Source organism: Arvicanthis niloticus, chromosome 26 (genome assembly GCF_011762505.2).
Source record: "Arvicanthis niloticus isolate mArvNil1 chromosome 26, mArvNil1.pat.X, whole genome shotgun sequence".
In the NCBI taxonomy this organism is placed as follows: domain Eukaryota; kingdom Metazoa; phylum Chordata; class Mammalia; order Rodentia; family Muridae; genus Arvicanthis; species Arvicanthis niloticus.
This window is the reverse complement of record NC_133434.1, coordinates 27,398,393-27,421,190: the sequence shown is the minus strand read 5'-3', so window position 1 is coordinate 27,421,190 and position 22,798 is coordinate 27,398,393. Positions and strand designations below refer to the sequence as shown.

The window sequence follows — 22,798 nt, the reverse complement described above, 5'->3', positions numbered from 1 at the left end:
CAATAAAGGCTAAGGTTAAGGGGAAAGTAAACAAAATTTTTACTACTTGAAATTCCCAATGGAAAAATCTTAACATACCTTCACACACACACACACACACACACACACACACACACACACACACACAAATACCAAGGAGTGAGTGTTGCCAAAGCCACAGGGAATGCACACTTGCTGGATACAAACTGTTTAGTATTTCTCCATTCAACCTTTAAGCAAATCAGTCGTAACTCTCGCCTTGGTATGCCCCCTCTGGGAACACACCCAACAGAAATAATGCCGAGAGAGGACTCTGAACAAATGAATTCACAGAAACACTCTTATTAGCACTTTAGAAAAAAAAAACAGAAATGATAATTGATGTTTAAGGAAGAGAACAGGATGAAGTTAACCAATCTATACTTACGTTTTAAAAGGCCAGTGTAAATATACACACACACACACACACACACACCATTATCACACAGGGCACCGTTCAAGATTAAAGATGGCTCCAGAGCTGTGGCAACAAAACACTACATACAAGCCTGTACTAGGTCTTTAAAGTCAGAGGAAAACCTACAAGGAACACGAATGGGGGTGGCAGGTGGCTCAGTTCGCAGGGTGTTTGCCTACCATGCACAAAGCTGGGGGTTCCATCCCCAACACCACACAAGCCAGGCATGCACTAACCCATTACTTAGAAAGCAATGGGCACAGAAGGGTCAGAAAGTCAAGGTCATCCTCAGCTATAATAGCAAGTTCAAGGCTAGCCTGGGATATATAAGATCCTGTGTCAAGTGAGGGGGAAAAAAGAGAGGAAGAAAAATACTAAAGACTAGGAGAGTCAGGCATGGTGACAGGTACCTGTAACCCCAGCACCAAAAAACAGAGGCAAAAGGAGTGTCAGTTGCACATCAGCCTGAGTTAGACAGCAAATTCACAGCAAGTCTGGGCTACATAGTAAGATAGTCTATCAACATCACTACAAAACAACAACAACAACAACAACAACAACACACACAAATGTTGATATAATTAGAATAAAAGTGACTGCTTATACTATCAAATGTCCTGGTGATAAAAGAAAAGGTCCGTGTCCTTAGGAAATACATAATGAAGTATCATGGGATGAAGAAACATTATGCCTGCAACCACTTTCAAATGGCTCAGAAACAAAGATGCACAGAAATGTCTATAGTCTTAAAAAGAAAGAAGGCAGACAGAGAAGGAAGAAGTGGGCTAAAACGACGCTAAACACTGGGATATCTAGGGCCAGTAAGATGGTTCAAGCAGTAAAGGCTCTCATCACTTACCCCCAAGCCTGATGACTCCCTGAGACCCACCTGGTGGAAGGAGAGAGCCTACTTCCACAAGTTGTCCTCCGACTTCCACACACAGACACATATGTATGTATGTAGGGCGTGGCACACCCTCCATTCCCATGCTCACAGGCACCGATAGGTAAATAAATAAATTAATGCTAGAGAGGTGACTCGGTGATTAAGAGCACTTAACTGTTCTTGCAGAGGACCAGAGCTTGGTTCCCAGCACCTACAACAGGCAGCTACCACACAACTGCCTCTAATTCCAATTCCAGGAGATCTGATGCCCTCTTCTGGACACACACACACACACACACACACACACACACACACACACACACTGACAAGAAACAAATAGCAAATAAAGGACATCCACAAATCCTGGGGAGATGATGGCTCCACGGACCGCCCATCAGGGGGAACAATTTGCATGTACGCTGAGCTTCTCACTGACTGAAGCAGGCTCCATGCAGCCACTTTGTTTGAGTGGCTTTGTGCTTTGTTTTCCTTACAATGGGTGATGAACAGGCAACCCCCCTCCCTTATCCAGGACTTCTGTCATCCAGGGCTCTGTAAGCAGCTGGGGTTTTTCACCCTTCTCTGCTCTTTCACCCAAGCCCAGGCCCCCCAGTCCGGAGTCCTGACACAATCTTCGCTGTAAATATCTCTTACTCTAGAACTAAATTATGAGAGGGTGCCCCTCCCAAAGCTGTAGCTTCCTCGTCTGAAGTCCTGGTACATGTTTTCGGGATCCTTCCATTAGCACATGATCTAGTTCATATGTTCATTTCACTTGCTTTTCAGTGTATTCCTGGACCCAAGTTGAGCCTTCAGCTCTATGGGACAAGAACTGACCCTAACTCTCCTGTGCTGTGACAATGTCTAATAAACAATAGGTACCTGAGATGTAGCCTAAAGCACAGATGGGAACCCATACCTCTATACGCATACATAGACACACACCAGAAGCTGCTGGCTTGTGGTCTAGGGCACGGATACAGCCTAGAAGGCTTCCTTGAGGCCAACACCAAGCACGTGTACACTGAACCCATGAACTCATGTGTACACTCATACAAAAAAGGTGAAATAAATGAATCTAAAAAGAACATGACCTTCCCAAAGTGACAGGCCTAGAATTGAGTCCTGGTTGTCCTCGTCAGACTGCGTGACCATAAATATATATCTTCACTTCTCTTGTTTGCCCCAACTGTCAAATGGGAACACTGGGTCCCCTTGTACTGAGCCTTGACATGAGCCAGTCACTTCACATTACCAGAGGGCAGGAAATACTAGCACAAAAGTCCCAGATCAGGACTGGGAACAGAGTTCTGCCTAGAGAAAGTCCCTGGTTTTCAGCCTGACTTCCTCTAAGGTTTGTTGTGTCTCTTGACTTCACAGGTCTGTTCCTCAAGGTTTCAGGGGCTGAGCTTCTTCATCTGCAGAACTGGAATAGTCTCTGCATCACATGGTGATGTGAGAGTTACATACAATACACATACGCACCCAGAAAAAAATGTAATTAAATAATTAAAGGAATTAAATACAGTAGGACTGGCGAGATGGCTTCAGGTTAAAATCGTGTACTGCTATGGCAGAAGACCTGAGTTCAGTACCCAGCACTGATTAGCTCACAAACTCTTGTAACTCCAGCTCCAAAAGATCCGCTACTTCTGGTCTCCATGGCATTTGCATGTATATACACATAACCATGATCACACACACACACACACACACAAATAAATATGTAAATCTTTTTTTAATGAAGAGTTAGCGGTGAGTGCTCTGTGGAAGGAGGTGTCTTTGTGTTCTGTTTTCCACTCTATCTGAATTCCAGGCCTTATGAGAGCAGGGTGTGACAGAGGCCGTCTCCTTCATGTTTAACTCCAAGCAGCTTCCAGATAGCTCTGCATTTAATTATAGATGCTGAGAATTTACCAAGTGTAAAAGGACAGGGCTGAACACCACAGTGGACATGGAGACTGATGGTTAAACGCTGAAGTACCCAGAAGCCCGGGTGGCAGGTGGAGGATCTCCAGTCCAATGGAGAAACACCTTAGTGTAACACAGTTTAATGTAATAGATGTGAGGGGAGTCTAGAATAAAAGCTAATTAATTCTCTAGGGAGAGTATGAGATGGAAGGGGGGTCATAGTAAGCTATAGTGAGATAACAACTAATTTGGATCTCAATTTAAAAAGTATAATTTTTTTATATGTGTGGATGTTCTGCAAGTATGTATGTCTGTGCACCAGATGCATGCCTAGTGCCGTGGAAACCAGAAGAAGATATCAGATTCCCTGGGACTGACATTACATATAGTAGTGAGCTGCCTTGTGGTGCTGGGAATTGAACTCAGGTCTTTTGGAAGAGCAGCCAGTGCTCTTAACCTCTGAGCCATCTCTCCAGCCCCCTAAAAGTATAATTTTTAAGAGTGGAGGGAGGGGCAGCAAGGGCAGAAACAAGTCACAGAAGTTGGGTGGACGTCTGGCCTTAGTTTCAGTGTGGTCAGATGCCTGAGATAGGAAACCAGATATTACCTGACATCAAAGAGCCCAACACAAACAAATGGGAGATACTCCTAATCTCATGCCTCTCCCTGAGCCGCCTGTCCCTCGTTGCTGTCTGGGCCTCCTTAGCTCTTGGAGGAATGTGAACTCCGTGTACAAATAGACACAATGGAGGAGGGGTGTGTACGAGAGTGAGAAACACCCTTGACAAGTTAGAGGAAAGATGGAGAAATAGACTAGAGGATGCCTGGGTATGTTTTTGTTGCTGTTGTTGGGGGGGGAGGGGGTTATTTGTTTGTTTTTGAGACAGGGTCTTACCAGGATACTGACAGTTGGTTTCCACCACACAGAAGGGGATCCCCCTTCTGCTACTTCCCAAGCATGGAGATTAGGGTGTACGTCACACACCTGGCTGTTTGTTTTGAGACACAGAGGTCTTATTATGTTGCTAGATTTGGCTCCAAACACCTACTCTCAAAGCCAAACAGAAAAGGGAAAAGGAACCAACGCCCCTACCTTACATTCTCTCCCACTCCCCAGAAGCATTCAAATAAAGGAAAATGGTTTTGTGTTTGTGGGTCTTCATGTTCCTTTGAGGCTGGGACCCCAAACCTGATCACCAGCCCCTACCTTGATACATACACTTTGTGACCTTGGGCAAGCCACCAGTCTGAGCTTCACAGGAAACAAGGGGTTCAATGGGATTCTCTTTATGAGCCAATCAGTATTCCCCTGTTCTTCCCATTGGTAGTCAGGAAGGCCAGACTAGCATTTCTCTAGACTCTAGAAACAGCAGACAACCTCCAGCGTTGTGAGCAGGCCGGAGCGAGTACGTACAGCTAAGTATCCACACTCAGCTTGGAAGCCAGAGCTCGGAGCAGCCTTTCTCACCGGCACATTTTAAATATATCTCCCGATCTTCTCCCCCAAAGCACCCTGTCCTCTCCCTTCATATCTGACCTGCCCATGACTCGTCCTCTGCAAATCCTTTTGTTTGTTGCTTCTCTACATTTATAAATCACAGACTGCAAGAAGACAGGACACATGGTTTATTTACTACTGTTTTCAGCCATGCCTGGCACACAGTAGGTCCTTAGACCAGAATCCTGGGCAGGGTCCCCCAGCACCTCCTACTCTACCAAAAAACTATGTGGCTATCTTCAAAATAGCTCTAATTCTAGTCCATTCTATAGTCCCCTGCAGGGCCCTTCTCAGGCTTGACCTCAGTTACAATTGTCAAATAAAGATCCTGGAAGGAAGGATTCTTCATGGCCTTCTAGCTCATGGACTTCTAGCCAAGTCCTAACGTGTTTGACTACTCCACAGGTCCCAGACTCTACCAACCTTCAGGGATGGAGGACCCCAGGCTGTGAGGCACGTGCAGCCTTCATGCCTGCAACAAGGGAGGGCCTGCAAACTCGACTGTCTCCCAGTTCTAATAGGTCATGTCCAAAGTGGTGGAAAGGCAAGGCAAGAAGAAAATGACACAAGAATTCCCCAGGAATTCTGGATCCTTCTCCAGGGCCCTTGACCAGCCAATTTCTCAGTTTCTCAGATATCAGTCAAGTCCCACTCTGGCCTTGTCAAGCAAGCCTCTACCAGGCTGGAGTTCCATGAAGGACACATACATAGGTCCTTGCACATCATTGTACCTGTGGCAAAGAACACAGGCAAAGGCAAGAATACCAACTCAGACACCCCAGGCAGTTCCCTGCCAGGGGGGCTGTTTCCTGTGCTGGAGGGGGAAGGGGCAGAAGGGTCTGCAGCAAAGAGACTGATTTCATTTTTTTTTTTTTTCATTCAGAGGCAGGCTCCAGAAGAGCACCCCAGAGCCTCTACCCTCCATTCTTCTCACACCTCTTTTCTAGGCCTGAGATCAGCAAGAGAAAGCTGAGGTCTGCAGATATTCACTCCCCACCCAACCAGCCTGCTAGGCGGGTTATTTCTCTAACCCATGCCCCTGCTGCCTCTCTTTTGGAATAAGGCTCCCTGGCATGACTCTGTTTGCCTTTAAAACAAGGGATATAAGACTTAGTGCTAATTCAATTCTAAAGAAAGCAAAAAGCTTCCTGCTTTACCTGTCCAGTCCAATAGGCGCCCTAAACAGGTCATGGTTTTGCTCTGCTGGGTGTGAAGGGCTGAGATGGAGTGCCCTGAGAAAACATGCAAGAACCTTGCTCACACGAGAAAGCAGGGCAGGTAAGCAGGGACAAATCACACCGGTGGGAACCTTGACTTTGTTCCTTGCTGCCTTCAGCAACTTTGAGAAACTCTCTTAAACCCTTCTCTACTGTTTCCCACCTGTAAGACCAGAATGAAGGTAAGTAACTTCCGTCTCCCACGTGGTTTCGAGACCAGAACTTCAGGGTTGGCGTTTTGTAACCACTAAAACGCCATCTAAATATCAACCATTCTTAGAAATGGAAGTCCAGAGGGAAGCTTCAGAAAATCCAGTCAATCCTTTTACAAAATAGTGACTTTGAGATGAGCAAACACAACTCAGATCCCAGAAACTTCCTGATGAGGCTGCTATGGGGCTGTTACTCAATACAAATCCCTTTTTGGGAGGATTACTTCACACACACCCCCATTCAGACTCCAGCTTTAAAAAGAAAATCCTGGGAAACTGTGGAGAATCCCAACAGAATACCAAGAACAAAACCAACAGGTCAGATGTCGGCCAGCCTGGAGAGTGGGCTTCGTGGGGGAAAGTGACAGATGCACGAAGGTTTCCCTCAGTGGTCAGTTAGTGTATACAGAAAGCACAGCCTCCAGCTGCACACCTCTGCTGTTGTGACAGACAAGATCTGCAGTCACCCATGAGGATGAGCAAACCTCGGGCGTTGTGCAAGCGTCCCAACAGCCCTGTGACAAGCTCAGCTTGACAATACCAACTGGCTAAGAGAAGAGTGTGTCCATCCACATACGACCCACCACCTCTCACGCAATCTCTTACCTGCCCAGCTCCTCTCCGATGTCGTAAAAGTCCTCTACCTTCTGCTGTTTGAATGTCTCCATATTTGGGTTCCTCATCGAGGCCTGAACCATACAATCCTGAAATGGAAAGAAACCTAAGCTTAGGACAGCGGCAAACTAACACCAACTAACACAAGCCTAAGAGTCTGCACTTGAAAAGCAACCAACTGCAAAGGAGAAAACAGTTTAAGTTGACCACAGCTTGATTCCTTAAGAATGGGTCTGTGTGAGCGTCTCACCTGTGTTGAGGACGTATACCAGGGATTCTCAACCTGTGGGTCCTGACCCTTTTTTTGGGGGGGGTCATATATCAGATGTCCTGTATATCAGACATTTATATTATGATTCATAACAGTAGCAAGATTACAGTTATGAAGGAGCAACAAAATAACTTTATGGGTAGGAGTCACCACAACATGAGGAGCAGTATTAAAGGGTCGTGGCATTAGGAAGGCTGAGAACCACTGATGTACGGTGTCCTGGCTAGTTTTCAACTTCACACAAGCTCAAGACATCTGAAAAGAGGGAACCTCAATTGAGGAAATGCCTCCATAAGATCTGGCTTTAAGGCATTTTTCTAGTCAGTGATTGATAGCAGAGGGTCCAGCCCATTGCAGGGGGTGGCATCCCTGGGCAGGTGGTCCTGGGTTCTACAAGAAAGCAGGCTGAGCAAGTCATGATGAGCAAGCCAGTAAGTAGCACCCCTCCATGGCCTCTGCATCAGCTGCTGTCTCCAGGATCCTGCCCTGTTTGAGTTCCTGTCCTGACTTCCTTCAATGATGAACAGCGATGTGGAAGTGTAAACTGACTAAACAAACCTTTCCTCCCTAAGTTTCTTTGGTCATGATGTTTTATCACAATAATAGTAACCCTAACTAAGACATATAGGTTTTACTCCTCTCTTAAATTTTATTAATATTTATATGTATGTGTTGGTTTATGGGTATGAACACCCAGCGCAGGTGCCAAGCAGGCCAGGACAGGGTATCTAAGATGCTCAGAAGCCGGAGCTACAGGCCAGTGTGAACCACTTCATATGTGTTCTGGGAACTCAACTCGGGTCCTCTGAAAGGGTGAAAGCTCTTAATTGCTGAGCCATCTCCCCAAATCTATTATTTGATTCCTCTTAATTTTTTTTTTTTTTTTTTTTTTTTTTTTGACACGAGGTCTTGCTATGAGCCTCTGCTAGTCTACAATTCATTGTCTGGCCTCAAATTTTCAGTAATTCTCCTGCCTCAGCGTCCCCAAACATGTACCGCCACACCAGTCTCCTATTTCTGAAGGAAACAGAAAAAGACCCCTTCCTGCTTGCTCAGCTCTATCCAAAGTTCATGGAGAAACAGAACCATGGGAACGTCAGGTTCTTGTTCTCACTAAATTCAGCTTTACTGGGACAAGAGGTGCCTGCAGCCAGGAATCTATGACTTCATAACTGAGAGGCAGGAGAATCGGGGGTCTGATGGCCTCTTCTGGCCTCACCTAGCACTGTGCACCTGTAATATGCAGACACGCATGCAAGCAAAACACCTCTAAACATAAAATAATATTTTTAAAGCCAAAATATGGCAATGCAGCTCAGAGGTAGAAAGAATATTTGCCCAGCATGTAAGACCCAGTTTTGCTTGGGTAAATCATTTACGTTACCAGACACTTACTTTTCCCATCTGTAAAATGAGGCTAATACTATAAAAATCAATTTCAAGTCCTGAAATTGTTTTGTGCATGATTAGGTGCTGTGGAAAGACAAGGGATTATCATGACCTCAGCTTCCCTTGGGGGCTGTGCCACCCGACAGCGAGTCTGGACAGCGAGTCTGAACGGATTGGTAAATGTTCACTCATCACCTCATAGGGAACATGGGTGGGGATGGTGTGACAAATTAAAACAGCACCAAGAGTCAGGAGCCTCAGGTGCTGGTTCCAGCACTACCCACATCTAGCTCAGTGACCTCATCACTTGGAACATGGCTATCTCTGCCTGCATGCGGCAACTCAGCAAAAGACACAGGGCAGTTTGTACCACAAGGAACCCTCACCGTGAGGCTTGTAACTTCCCCTGCGATTTCCTTCCCAAAGGAGCTCACTCAAAAACAGCGCCCTGCAGGCGGGGCCCCATTACAGAGATGGGACCGGCTGCCTATGGATGTGTCACTTAGCAAAGATCTCCTTAGCAAAAGCCTATTTTGGCTAGCATGGGCACTTTTCTTCTGCCTGCCAATCAAATGCAACCACGCTCAGTCTGTGACCCTGAAAGACTCTCCTCTCTAAGTTTAGAGGACCCATCACATAGGGCAGGTTTCACCAACATTAAGAGACTGGAGCTGTTGCAGATGACAACGGATGTCTACATGTCTCCTTTTCACAAACCAGAGCCCCATTACCAAAATGCTCCCTCCTTCGATCCTTCTACCAAAGCACACAAATCCTTGAGACGCTTAGACAGTGCTGGCCTGGCTTCCAAATCTCTTTCAGGGTCACCTGCCTGTGGGCACCCATGACCCTTCATGTATCCACCTTCTTCATGTCCACTGTATACTAAGGGAGGGCCTGAATGTGCACAGATACTAACATGAGCAAGCCTAGACACAGGACTAGGTTGGTGTGGATTATCCCAGTAACCCACAGCAGGCGGGCACCCTTTCTCACCCTCGTCTATAAACAGAGACACCCCTATAATCCCTAGCACCTACTTCATATCCCAGCATGGGGATCCACTTGGGTAGGGAAGGAGGAGGATTAAGATACTGTAAAGTAAGGAGGAAGGTTTTACTGCCATAGCCTAGACCACTGTGTCTCTGTTTCCCATGGCTATGAAGACATTCGTGTTCCCTTCTCCAAAAAAGGCTTTGGCATCCCCTTAGCAAGGTTGACTCAACCAGGATCAGAAGTTGAACCTGTCTTCACTTTCGATATTCCTGCAAGCCTCCTGAAACCAACACTCATTCCAAAGAAACCATCCATCGGCTCCTACGGGAAGGCACCAATCTCTACAGATAGATAAAAGCAGAAAAACCGCTCAAAACTTTGTTGGCAGGCACACGAAGCACAGTTGCATGGTCCCAGAAGAGCTACGAGCTTCCTTTTGGTGAGAGGCCAGCTCCATTTGCCAGTCGGCTGGAGCTGAGCTGGATTCAAAGAAGCCCCAGTTTCCCCCAGAAACATGGCCAGGGGTGGTGTGGAGAGCAAGAGAACTCAGTCACAGATCAACACCCTATTCCACATAGCATACGTTACAACCACAGCGGACCATTCCTGTCCTCCTGGTTCACCCTGCCATGTCTCACCTCTGGAAGGACTCTTTCCATGGGAAGCCCACTGGACAGCTGCTCCATGCCCTTAGGGTCTAGTAGCTCCAGTGCCACCCTCTCTGTCAAACTCTATGACCCTCTTCAATTCCTAGAAAAAATCCTCTTAATAGGATTAGGTCAGAATTTTCTCATTCTGGTTCATAATCTGTGCCTGTCTCAAAAAGAAAGGTAAAGAGACCGGAGAGAAGGCTCCATGGTTAACCATATTGACTGCTCTTGCAGAGAACCTGGGTTCAATTCCCAGCATCCACATGGTGGCTCACAAACATCTGAAGTTGAGATTTCAGGGGAACTGGCACCCTCTTCTGGCTGCCACAGGCACCAGGCACAAATGTGGTGCACAGACATACATGCAGGTACAGGAAATAAAAATAAATTTTCAAAAAAGAGAGAGAAGCAGTCACACGGGTTTGGGTTCAAATATCAGTCCTGTTACTCATGACCACATTCCCCTTAGCTGAGCACAAGATAGCTTTTCGGGGGCTTCAATCTAACATCCATGGAAAACAGCCCTAGTCTCTGCGCTGTGGGTGAGCGTGCAGAGCAACCAGAGCACTGAGACACTTCCAGGGGTTACACGACTTCAAAAAATCGCTCTGAATACTGTGGAGCCATCTCTGTGAATGTACTGTGAGAAACAGGTGCAGCTGTTTCCTAGGATGGTCTGTGTAGCATCAACTAAACTACTAGCAACAACTAAAAATTGAAACCAACCAAATGCCCATCAATAGAACAAGGGAGTCACCATACAATAGGGTGGAGCATGAAGCACAAAAAAAAAAAGAAAAAAGAAAAAAAGAAATCAGGTCCCACAAAAAGATCTGTTTGATTCAGTTTGGAGAAGACTTATCCACAGGTTGGAGGAGATCTCCCAGTTATCGGGGTATATAGAACCTCTAGCTTCTATCCCCAGTGTCAAATGCACTGGGTATGGTTGGCACACAACTATAATCCCAGCACTCAAGATGTGCCCTGAGTTTCAGGCCAGTGTGGGCTATAAGGTAAGACCCTGTCTCCAAGAAGAAAAAGAAATGGAAAACTATAAGTGTTGGAGATACAGCTCAGTCTGCAGATTGCTTGCTTGCATAGCAGACACAAAGCAGCCTTGGCTTCCATCCTCTGCTCTCCGTAAACCAGGTGTGGTGGCTCATACCTATAATCTCAGCGCTCCCGAGGCAGGGGAACCAGAAGTTCAGTCATCCTTGGCTACATAATGAGAACAAGGCCAGTCTTGGATAGATGAGATCCTGGGGTGAGAGGCATGGAGTAACTAATATCTACTTTATTTTTTTTAACTGTTTTTGTAGTTATTTCTCTGTATGTGTATGGCTGTTTTGCCTGCATGTATATCTATGCACCACACGTCTGCAGCGCCCATAGAGGCCAGAAAAGGGCATCAGATGCTCCGAACTGAAGCTACAGATGACTGTGAGCCACCATGTGGGTGCTGAACATTGAACTAGGACCTCCGGAAGAACAGCCAGTGCTCTTAACTACCGGGCCATCTCTCCAATACCCTAACAAATATCTGTTTTATAAGTAAGATGGCATATCTGAAATGCTTTTGGAGCCCCACGAAGGCAAAGGGTGGAACATTCTCACCTCTGTCCCCCAGGCAGTAGCTAACATAAGCAGGTCCTCTGTAGATGGTGATTTGCAGTTAGTGCCCCAGCCTTCTTTCCCATGGCCACAGCTCAGATACCCACTATCAAATCAAACACCTGTAGTGTGGCAGCTTACCTCCTTTCCATCATACCTCCACAAGATCAATTTCCATTTTGATTGATAAATTCTCAGAGTCAAGTACAGCAACTCTAAGGTAGAATTGTAACCACCAACTTTGAAAAGCTGAAAACCACATATCAGAGGTAAGGCACATGACTATACCTTTTGACCAGAGGCTCATGCTACCAGCTCCAGACCTTCCACAGATGACACCCATCTGGATGTTCACATTTCTCCCAAGGGGTCCCTGGAAATTCTTCTTCCTACCCATGGCCTTAATACCAAGCAGCATTCTAAGTGGTAACATAGACTTCCTGGAACCCCACAGAAAGGGACCTCACAGATACCTTTCCAGTTTAATCTCTTCCTCAGAAGTCAGAAGGCTGAGGAATCGAGCCAGGGCATTCCCATGGTATCCTTGCTATGGACTGGGCTATGGGGTAAAAACTTAACCTTGAAACAAAAGTCTGAACCCACTGGGACCTGGTCTAAGTCACTTGTTTGACAAAAGGAGAAATTTGAGGCCCAGAGAGGGGAAGAGATTTCTCTACCATGGCACAGCTAGGCCATCAAACTTCCCAGGGTTTCTCTTAATACCCATCCAACTCCTCCAAGGGTGGCTCAGGACTGGAAAGCCAGTGGCTTCTGGGGGGACAACTCCAAGGAGAAGGTGCCCAGGTCTGGAACACCACCACAGTCTGTAAGTTTCCTCTCCTGGTCAATGCTCAGTTTTCAGTGTTAACCCTCTGAGCTTCTCACCTCACTTCACCCAACTCCAGTATGAGAACCCAGGCTATGGCAGGGGTAGGCAGTGGTTTGGAACACACACACACATGTGCACGTGCGTGTGGACACACACACACAAACACACACACACACATCAGAATCCTCAGACTCAGGCTCTGGGGAAGCTGCCAACAGAAGGGAGGGGACTCTAGCATCACAGAACCCCTTTGGACGATCCCTGATAAGGAAGCTGGGCCTCAGAAGGTCAACCACCTCCCTGAGTTGACAGGAGAAAAACTCTTTTGATAAAAGGTTCAGCCTCTTTGGGCAACCGGATTGTTTGCCCCCACATCTAACTGAATGGAAGGCTCTAGAGAAGTGGTCAGGGTTGGCTAGTTTATTCCCGTCAGCAGGTAGTTTGTCGTCCCAGGGCAGCAAGATACCCACTCATTCCTGACACTTACTCAAACCTCCGAAGCCAGCTACTGGGCTATCAATACCATCACTTTAGATGCCAAAAACTTAACAGCGGGCAGGTGGGGGAGAAAAACAGGGCTTTGAACTCAACTCTGAAGCAGTCAAGGTACCAGCCGCTTTTAGTCAATAAAATTCCCCTAGGATGCCAAGACAGTTAGTTGGGAACTAATGTCAAAAACCAAAAGAGTTGCCCCCAGCTGCCTTCAGAGTCTAGATGACAGGGAACCAGGGAGTGTCCGTCCACCTGCCCAGGGTTGTTAGGCCACAGTGGAGGTTCATTTCACAGGAAGCAACCTCCTGGGCCGAGGTGGAGAGGAGGAGGAGGAGGAGGTGTGAGCCCACAGAGGCTGGGCTTGTCTCTCTCCTACCGGGGACTGGTTCCCTTTCGAGGGGGCCCAACCTGATGCATGGTTGTTTCCATTCTCTTGCCCAGATGCCAGGCTTCTGTCTTCCCACCCATCTCTGGGACCAGAGTGCCAAGCTTAGGAGGCCCCCGAGGTAGCAGCGTGCGGACTGGCCTCCGGGTGCCGCCACAGCGCACAAACCACAGAAGGGCCATATACTAGACAGGCAGTGCCTGGCCACCCCAGCCCCTGCTGCCGTCGAGTCCCGAGCGCTACTCACGGCTAGAGGCTGCGCTGCATGTGCGGAGGGCTGGACGTGCGCCGGGGTGCGGCGGGGTACACGGCGCTCGGCTCAGCTCTGCTCCTTGCGCCCGCCCGGCGTCCGCCCGCAGAGCCGCCGAGGAGCCGAGGGGGCGGAGCGGCCAGCCCCGTCCCAGGCGCCGGCTGGAGGCGCGCCCGGACACTCGGCCCGGAGCTCGGGGCGCCCCCTGCTGGAACCCCCGCGGGACTACCCCGAGGTGAGGGTTTGGATGCTCAGCAGGTCCCCTCGTCCTTTCCAGCCCAGTCTCTCACATGCTGTGCCACCTGGAGCGAATCAACTTGAGTAAGCTAATGATCGACGCACTTCACAGCCCAGCACAACTACCCAGAAAACATTATTTCTCTGCCCTTCGTTCCCCCCGCCCCCCCCCCACACACACACCCTGAGTCCCACTACCCCAACTCCCAGCTCCCTGACTGCACAGATTCTCTAGGGACCTCACCTCCTTTGTCTCACACAAGAGTAGGAAGCCCTCATGTTCCCCATTCACACTCGGCCCAGATTGAGGATTGCCCGCGTTTGCCCTTTTCCCATGCCAGCCTTGGCCCCATTCTTGGGTGTAGTCCGTGTATCACCATTAAGCCTGCCTTAATGAAGGACTTGGGAGTTGATTCTCTCTTCCTTTTGCCAGAAAATATCAGTGATAGCGTTAGTGGCTGGAAACAAAACTGAAGTTCAGTGGTCTCAGTTCAAGACCAAGAGGTCTTTCAAGGACTGCCACCTAGAGCCTCCAGCCCTAAGTCATTGTGACAGCTGTCAATGTGGCTGGCTGGCTTTATAATCAATCATTCAGGAGATAAAACTCTGGACATGCCTATAGGAATTTCTAGATTGTTTTTCCAGAGCTTTGGGGAGACTCACCTAGATGTGCACAGTAATGGTCCACGGGCTGGGGTACAGAACTAAAAAATAATCCAGGAGGAGAAATTGTAGCAGGTCAGAGCCACTCTTCTCTGACCATTGCTGCAGTATCTGGAATAGCCTCCTGGGAAGATCCCAGACCTTTGCATGTGACCTTTCAGCGCGCTCTCTCCCTCCCTCCCTCCCTCCCTCCCTCCCTCCCTCCCTCCCTCCCTCCTTCCTAACATGAGGCACAATGTAGCCAGCTGCTGTCATGACGGACTATACTCTCTTAAGTGTGAGCCAAAATAAGCCCTTTCTCGATTGAGTTGTTTCCTCTACCTCTTGGGTACTTTCTCAGCAACAAGAAAAACAACAGTCACCCTTAGGAATCCTCCCTAGAGCTGGGAATGTTAGATTCTGAGTCATGGATGTAGTCCAAAGTCCTGGACCCGACCATCCATGTGTGGTCACCAGAGAGTGGAGCAACAACGCTTCTGGTAGCTTCCAGTGAAGTTCTGAGTAGGCACTGGCAGAGGGTAACATGTGAAATGTGCCCAAGGAACGCACTGTCCCTCAGCCTTTTTAACACCAGGACAGTGACAAGGCCACTGGGCCCCGCCCAACTCTCACCATTGCCTCAGTGTCTTGAACAGTCCCAGAAAAGACCCCAGATCTTCACGGGTGACCTTTCAGGTTTGTGCAGGTTCTGGGGTTCTCGTCAGAATAGCATGCTATAGAAAAATAGCCACTACCAGGTGGCTTCTGAAGTCAGAAGGCAGAGGAAAGGACACCCCCTGGTTCCTCATCCTCCAACCAGCCCCAGATACACCCTCCCCCATCTTTAGTTCTGTTGCTATGTAATAAACCATCCTAGCCTTGATGATACAAAACAAGAATTGTATTATGCTCCTGCACTCCTGGAGTCCGCCCTCTAAAAGCCACTCCACTCTGACCCCCACCACCCTGGTTCGACTCTTTCTGTCATTTCCCTGACCATGTCGTGACTATGACTAGTGTCCACTTTCAACACAAGCAAACCAATGTCTTGTCCATTTTGAACTCCATAGATTGCATGCTATCCCAAACCTAATGAAAGGTATGTTAAGTTGAGCACATAGGTGATGGCACAAAAGAAGAAACCACGCTGTCCTCTATCGCCCCCTGTGGTACTTTTCTGCAACAAAAAAATATGACAAAAGACGTGTAAGTAAGGAAGTTTAAGGCTATGGTCCATCTTGGCAGCAGGGCAGCAGGCAGCAGTGGCATGAGGCAGCTGAGCACATTGGATCTCAGTCAGGAAGCAGAGAGAAATGGACGCTTGCCCAGATCTCTTTCTCCTTTTTATTCAGTCCAGAACCCCACCCCTGTGGAATAGTACAACTCACATATACAGTGGGTCTCCCCCTCAATCAACCCAGTCTAGAAACTCAGTGTGTGTCCTAGATGATTCTGTGCTGCCAAAATGACAATGAACATCAGTTTATCACACCCCCAAGAGAAGATACCAGATATGCTGGTAACCTGGCAGGGTGGCATGCACCTACAATCACAGCACCCAGGAGAACAACAGAGCAAGAGCCCATCTTTAAAAAAAAAAAAAAAAATCCAGAGGGGCTAGAAAGCTGGCTCAGCAGTTAAGGCCATAATGTTCTTTCAGAGGGTTAGCATTCAGTCCCCAGCACCATGTTGGACAGCTCCCAAGCCCCGTAATTTCAGCTCTAGAGGACTGATGTCCCCTTCCTGCCTCTGAGGGCATCTACACTCACATGTGTACATACCAACACAGACATATACAATTACACATGTACCTTCTCAGGCCTTTACTTAGAGTGCTCTACTTCAAGGTGGATTATTCTCCCATTTTACAGATAAGGCAACTGAGATGTGTGGAAGTTTATTTGCTCAAACTCATACATGAGGAGTCGAGTTGTGGTGTGACTCTTGTGTGCCCATCTCCACAGCACAAGCAGCTTTTCCTGCTTCCCTCAACGTCTGCCTTCAACTGAAACTTCCAACATTTCGTTTTTGATTTTGTTGTTTTGTTGTTTTTTTTTTTTAAGACAGGATTTCTCTGCATAGCCCTGACTATCCTAGAACTCACTCTGTAGCTGGTCTTGAACTCACAGATCAACCTGCCTTTGCCTCTCAAGTGCTGGGATTAAAGGCATGTGCCCACCTATTTATTTATTTATTTATTTATTTATTTATTTATTTAGGACAAGGTCTTACTGTATACCCTTGGCTGGCCTGGAACTTGCTATGTAGACCAGCTTGGCCCTGAACTCAGAGATCCACCTATATCTGCCTCTCAAGTACTGAGATCAAAGCCGTGCACTACCGAGATTTGCCCAACATCTCTAAAATAGGATTATTTTGGACCACATGTCCATAAAGTCCTCATGCCCTGACTCCACGCCACGTCTCTTACATTGAATCTGTATGATGGGTTCTGTGCATCAGGAGTTGTTGACTCTCCGGTACTTCCAAGGCACAGGCTGAGGCCCACTTTACTTATGTTTCAGAGACATGGAGAAATGAATGCATCGTCCACAAGTCTACCAAACTGCAAATACAGCTGAGCCTTTGCTTTGTGCCAGATGCTTTAAGGGGCTCTAATGGGAGTGTCGGAGGAACTCAAAGTTTCTGTGGGATGACAACAGAAGCCCACCGGGACAGAGGTTCCACTGGCAGGCGGCAAAGGCCTGTCACAATGGGTCAAAGTACACTTGGTACCTAATGAGTTGGCAGAACCTTATGACCTCCTGACACATGCACAGGGTAGGGATGAAGCTGGTGTGTGTGCCAGCCATGCCAGATGACACTGGGGTCGGCGTATATGATGATGTCTAAGTGAAAAACTGTGGAATCGTAGATGCAAGCTTGAAGTTAACTTACTGTGTGACCTCGAGCAGATGACTTGATTTCTCTGTGCCTCATCCTCGGAAGCCAAATAGATAGCATGTTTGCTTAGTTTTCAACACTTTTGAAAGCCTTAGACCAGTGCCTTGCCCTCCACTAAGGGTTCAGTGAGTATTAGCTACTCCTGTTATTCTGTAAATGTTTGGGTGTGAGCTCCCTTGGGGAGAAGGTACAGCTTTTTCACCTTTGTACCTACCCCACCCCTTCCCTGCCCAGAGCAGGTTCTTAGGAAGTAACGAATAAAGTCTGCAATGCAGACTTCTTGGCAATGGGTCAGGTGGTTCCTCCACAGCTAGTCCTCTGCCTGGGTGGCCAGACACAGGAAGCCTCCTCTTCCCAAAGGTGGCCTGGTGACATGGCTTTCCAGGCCTGCCTGCCCAGCCCCTGCCCTCTGCTCTTCTCTACCCAGTCATGCAAGATTTGGGTGTGGAGCAAGCTGCACCAGAGCTCTTCCTGCTCTCTCAGGGGGAAGTCCAGGGGTGTTTGTAACAATCTTACCTCACTGGGCCAAGGCCTTGAGCCCACCATAGGAGGGGCAGGAGGAGAGGAAGGAGCCAGAGGCTGGAGGGTTGGAGAATGGGGTTTTCTGGACTTGTGCACGCGCTAACTCATTTTGCACAGCACTTATCAGGTACTGATTGGGGGGGAAAGTGGAGGCCCAGTGCGTAAGAGTCAGAACTGTCCTGTGAGGGGCCCGGAGAGAAAGGGAAAGCTGGAGTCAAGCTTGAAGGAAGAGCCGTGTTGGCAGGAAGAAGCAGACGAGAACAAGAGGTTGTGGGAAACACGAGAACCTCTATGTATGTCTAAAGGGCTCTGGGTGTGACTCCACCTGTCAAGGTCTGACCAGCAGAGGGGCCACGGGGAGGGGTCTTGACTCTTCTGCTTAAGGCAGAGGCTGATGAAATGGTACCTGGCCAAGGCCCCCAACCTATGGCTACTCACTGAGGATCTGGGTTGAGGAGTAATGCAGGCCATTTATGTCCTACCATTTCCCTTCTTGGACACATGGTTGCCTCATCTGTGAAATGAGAATAACTGCATCTTCAGGGCTGATGTTAGAAACAGTGTCTCTCCCTTTCCCTTGTTCCCCCCCCTTCCCTCTCCCTCTTCACATACACACACACACACACACACACACACACACAACCAAACACTTGAGAAAGCAATAATACAAATGCCAATATCTCTTCCCTGACTCAAGGCCCCCAACCTTGAGACAGTCTGCCCTGTGCATCTCTCTTCTTGTCTATCCAGGACTCTGCTTGAGTCCACCTCATGCATCCAGCCCTGACTCAGGGCCCACCACACTGCAGGTACCCCCAACTGCTCTCATAGAGAAATGAGGCACTAACACGGTGTCAGGAGCTCTGAGACAAGCAGAGGAGATATCCTAGGAAACATTCAAGAATTCTGCATTCTGGGGCCAGGCCAGACCAGGGTCTGGGCAGAGCCCAACAAGAGGTCAGAGATGAGAGGAAAGGGTGTGAGTACCTGAGAGGGAACAGAACAGGGAGGCTCCCCAAGGACAGGAACTCTTCCCCGAGTTCACAGTTGTATCTGCAAAGCTGAAGATAGGATTTCATCTTCCTGTATTTGCTGACAGGTCCTTGACTCTTGTCACTCTTCCACACACTGTGCCAGCCACGCAGTGGAATCTACCCAAGGCCTTTGGAGATCCACATGGGAAGACCAGAAAGGGCAGCTTTTCCCTCCTAGCCTTCCCTGATGAGGGCTAGACTTGATAACTCTAGGGTGGCTCCCCCCACACCATGGGCTGAGTCTTGATTGCTGTGTGTCCTGACCCACTCAGAGTCTCTGTTCTGCCCTCCTGGGTCTGCATGGTGATTCCATCTCACTCCAGCCCATGTCCTGACTCCATTAAGTACAGCTGCATCCTGGAAAAGGGGTCTACCCATTTACAGTGGCCTCTGTCCCAAACCGGACTGGACCTCTGCTCTGTCCCCTTCAGACCTGTTCTCTAGGCTAAAGGACCCAGGTCTCATATCCCTTTCCTTTTGTGGGAGCTGCCTGACTCCCCAGTCTTGGTCCTCATCATTCCACACACAGAAGGTTTTCATCCTTCAACCCAGATCATATCCATAGACCAAGAGTTCCTCTGAGCCAGTTTCCAATCATCCCCTTTAATACCCACGCCAAATACTTTTTAGAGCAAAATTATTATATTTTCTATATTCTCAGAAATAAAGAATCCAAGAATGTAGCAAATATTTGCATTTATTGGAGCAGTCCAACTTCTAATCCCCCCTCCTATTTAGGTGTGTTCCAGGCCAGCTAGGACTATGAGACCTTATGATGGAGAGAGAGAGAGAGAGAGAGAGAGAGAGAGAGAGAGAGAGAGAGAAAACCCACCAAGTGACATTGCTATGAAACATTAGAACCTTAAAGAGAAACATTTAAAAGAATTGAGAAGAAAAAAGCATTTGATAGCAATAATACAAACCAGACCGGCAGCAACTTTTTGTTTGTTTCGTTTTTTTAACTTTTTATTGTTTCTTTATGGATTTTACATCATACACTTCAATCCCACCTACTGGCCCCTACCCTTGTAACCTTCCCGCCCTCCAACTGAGGAAACAAAGTCTCATTTTGGAAGCCATAGTGCCACACTTTGCCCCACATTATACCCTTTTGCTTGCAAATGTTCATTGCAATGACTCACTGATCTGGTACAAGACCTCTGGCTTCTGCTATACTAACTATACTGGATCCTCACTGGACTCCTCTCAAATACCCTGTGGTTGCCCTGTGTCATGGAGATCCTGTAGTTTTGGATCTGAAGGGCCAGCACCTTCATGAATTCCAGCAGTTTATCAATGTGGTAGACGTTGGGGTGCACCAACTCAAAACCCTGGATCTGAGCTGTTCAGCTCTCATGCCCTCAGGGCTGGCTCACCAGCAACCCCTTCAAACAGGGCCAGCTCTCCCGCCTCACATAGGTAGAGGGGTAAGGGTAAAGGAGGGATCTCTCCCTCACCCAAACTCCCTCATACAGACAAGTTGTGAGCTAGCTCTCCCACACACACTCACACCCACAGGCAGGCTCGCCGTGTTTCCACTGTCAGGGTCAGCTCTACTACGCTGCTCAGGTGAGGGGCAGGGCCCACTCTCCTGCTCTTGTGAGCCCAGTTGAGCCCAGCTCTCTCCACTGCTGCTGCTAGTGCTGAGAGCAAAAGGGAGGAGAGGGGATCTCGCATTGCTCCTGCTTAGCAGACAAGAGGCAAAGCCCCAGCTGCAACTTTTAATTCTTAGAAGCAACCTATGGACGAGTTGTTAATTGGTTTAACCATACAGGTCAGAATGTCATAATAGGGTCTCATGTGGACTATGCTGGCCTCAAACTTGATAGTTCTAGGATCAGTTTGAGCATCTGATCCCTTCTGCCTCCATCTCCAGAGCAGTAGGATTACAGGTGCACCATCATGCCCAGTTTATACGGTGCTGGAGCTCAAACCAAGGGCTTTGTGAACGCTAGGCGAGCACCCTACCAACTGAGCCATATCCCCAGCCCAAAAAGCCATAACGAAAACCTTAACAATTAAAAAAAAAAAAAAAACAAGAAAATGCATGAAACCCTGAGTTCAATCCTCTACTCATAAACTAGGTGTGACAGTACACCTCTAACCCCACTGCTCTGCAGGTGGAAGCAGAAGGTCAAGCTGACCCTAGGGAGACCAACTTTGAGGCCAGCCTGGTCTGCATGAGACACTGTATAAAAAAGAAAAACAAACAAACAACAAAACCTAGGCTAATTCTTGGAACATCTCTGTAAGCTTAATTTTTTTTTTCAAAGTCAAGAGTTAAGGAAATACAATTTAGAAACTACAAGGAAAACGACAAATTAAAAATTGTTCAAGGTGGTTGCCCTAGGAAATGTCTTGGTCTGTTTGGGTTGCCATAACAAATGCCATAAACTAAGTAGCTTCTGCATGGTAGGAATGTTACCACTTACAGCTCAGGAGATGGGCAACTCTAAGCTGAGGGTCCTGGCAGATTTTATGTCTATGGAGAGCTCACTTCTTTGTTGTTGTTGGTTTGGTTTTTGTTTTTCCAGATAGGGTTTCTCTGTATAGCCCTGGCTGTCCTGGATCTTACAAATATCTGCCTGTCTTTGCCACCCAAGTACTGGGATTAAAGGCATGCACCACAACTGCCTGGCTGAGAGCTAGCTTTCTTCTTTATAAACCCTACCTTCTTGCTAATGGCAAACAGGACAAGGAAGATCCCTGGGATCTTTTTTAAAATATGTTTTTTAAAATTTCTTCTTTGACAATTTCTTTTTTAAAATCTATCATATGTATATATATATAGGATATATATATATATCATATATACGTATATATGTTATATATATATCCTATATATATAGGATATATATAATATATATACACATATGTGTATATATGTATATATGTATACATATATATACATATATATGATAGATTTAGATATATAGGATAGATATATACTATGTGTGTGTATATATATGTGTGTGTGTTCCCAGTATATACACCTGTGTACCACATGTGTGCCTGTTGCCTTCAGAGGCCAGAAGGGGATGCCGGATTCTCCTGGAACTGGAGTTATAAAAATGTGTAGGCCACCATGTGAGTGCTGGGGATCAAAGCCAGGGTCAGGATCAGTGCTGTGACAGACCTCACAGTTTCACAGATGCATATCATGTATGGTGATTCTATCCATCCTCCAATCTGCTCTCCCTTTCCCCTGGACACCTCCCTCTAGATCCCCTTCCTTCCTCTTCCTCCTCCTCCTCCTCTTCTTTGGTTATAACTCTGAGTCCACTCAGTGCTGCCTGCATGTACATGAGTGTGGGCTATCCAGTGGATCATGGAAGCCTACCAGTGGCTTCTCCCTTCCCCAGCAGCTATCCACTGCCAAAGGCCTTCAACTAGAGGGTAGAGGGGGCACCTTGTGAACCCCTCTCTTCCTGGCTTTTTAAACAAGAGCAGTCACCTTTTATAAAGACATACTCTGTCCTCACGGCTGATCGTCTCCTACAGACCCTTGCTCATGGTCACCTTGGAGTTAGGGTTTCAGCTTGGGAAAGGACACAAACATTCTGACCACAACAGCAAGAATACAGGCATGGATACAAGGTTGCATTTTCTACTGTGGAAGATTTCCTCCCCCACACATCAGAAGAGGGCATCAGACCCCATTACAGATGGTTGTGAGCCACCATGTGGTTGCTGGGAATTGAACTCAGGACCTCTGGAAGAGCAGTAAGTGCTCTTAACCACCAAGCCATCTCTACAACCCTTTGGTTTTGTTTTTTTTTTTTAAAGAGCTGCTAGTCTATCTTTGATTTCA

The 22,798-nt window shown here is 47.5% G+C and overlaps 1 protein-coding gene across 5 annotated transcripts in view; it reads right to left on the bottom strand.

Annotated features, from left to right (window-relative positions):
- The window catches only part of Dapk2 (death associated protein kinase 2), a 116,455-nt gene extending 102,683 nt beyond the window's left edge, over positions 1-13,772 (bottom strand). Inside the window, exons 1-2 of one of the 5 annotated variants that reach the window (XM_076925362.1) lie at positions 13,646-13,772; positions 6,767-6,864 (exon numbers count right to left, since the gene is read on the bottom strand). In XM_076925362.1, coding sequence (XP_076781477.1) covers positions 6,767-6,858 — 92 coding nt within the window. In that variant the 5' untranslated portion in view covers positions 6,859-6,864; positions 13,646-13,772. Of the gene's footprint in view, positions 1-6,766; positions 6,865-13,421; positions 13,599-13,645 lie in introns of those variants that run through there. The other 4 variants (XM_076925363.1, XM_076925359.1, XM_076925358.1 and 1 more) reach the window with 4 other exon arrangements.
- Between the last annotated feature and the right edge of the window lie 9,026 nt (positions 13,773-22,798).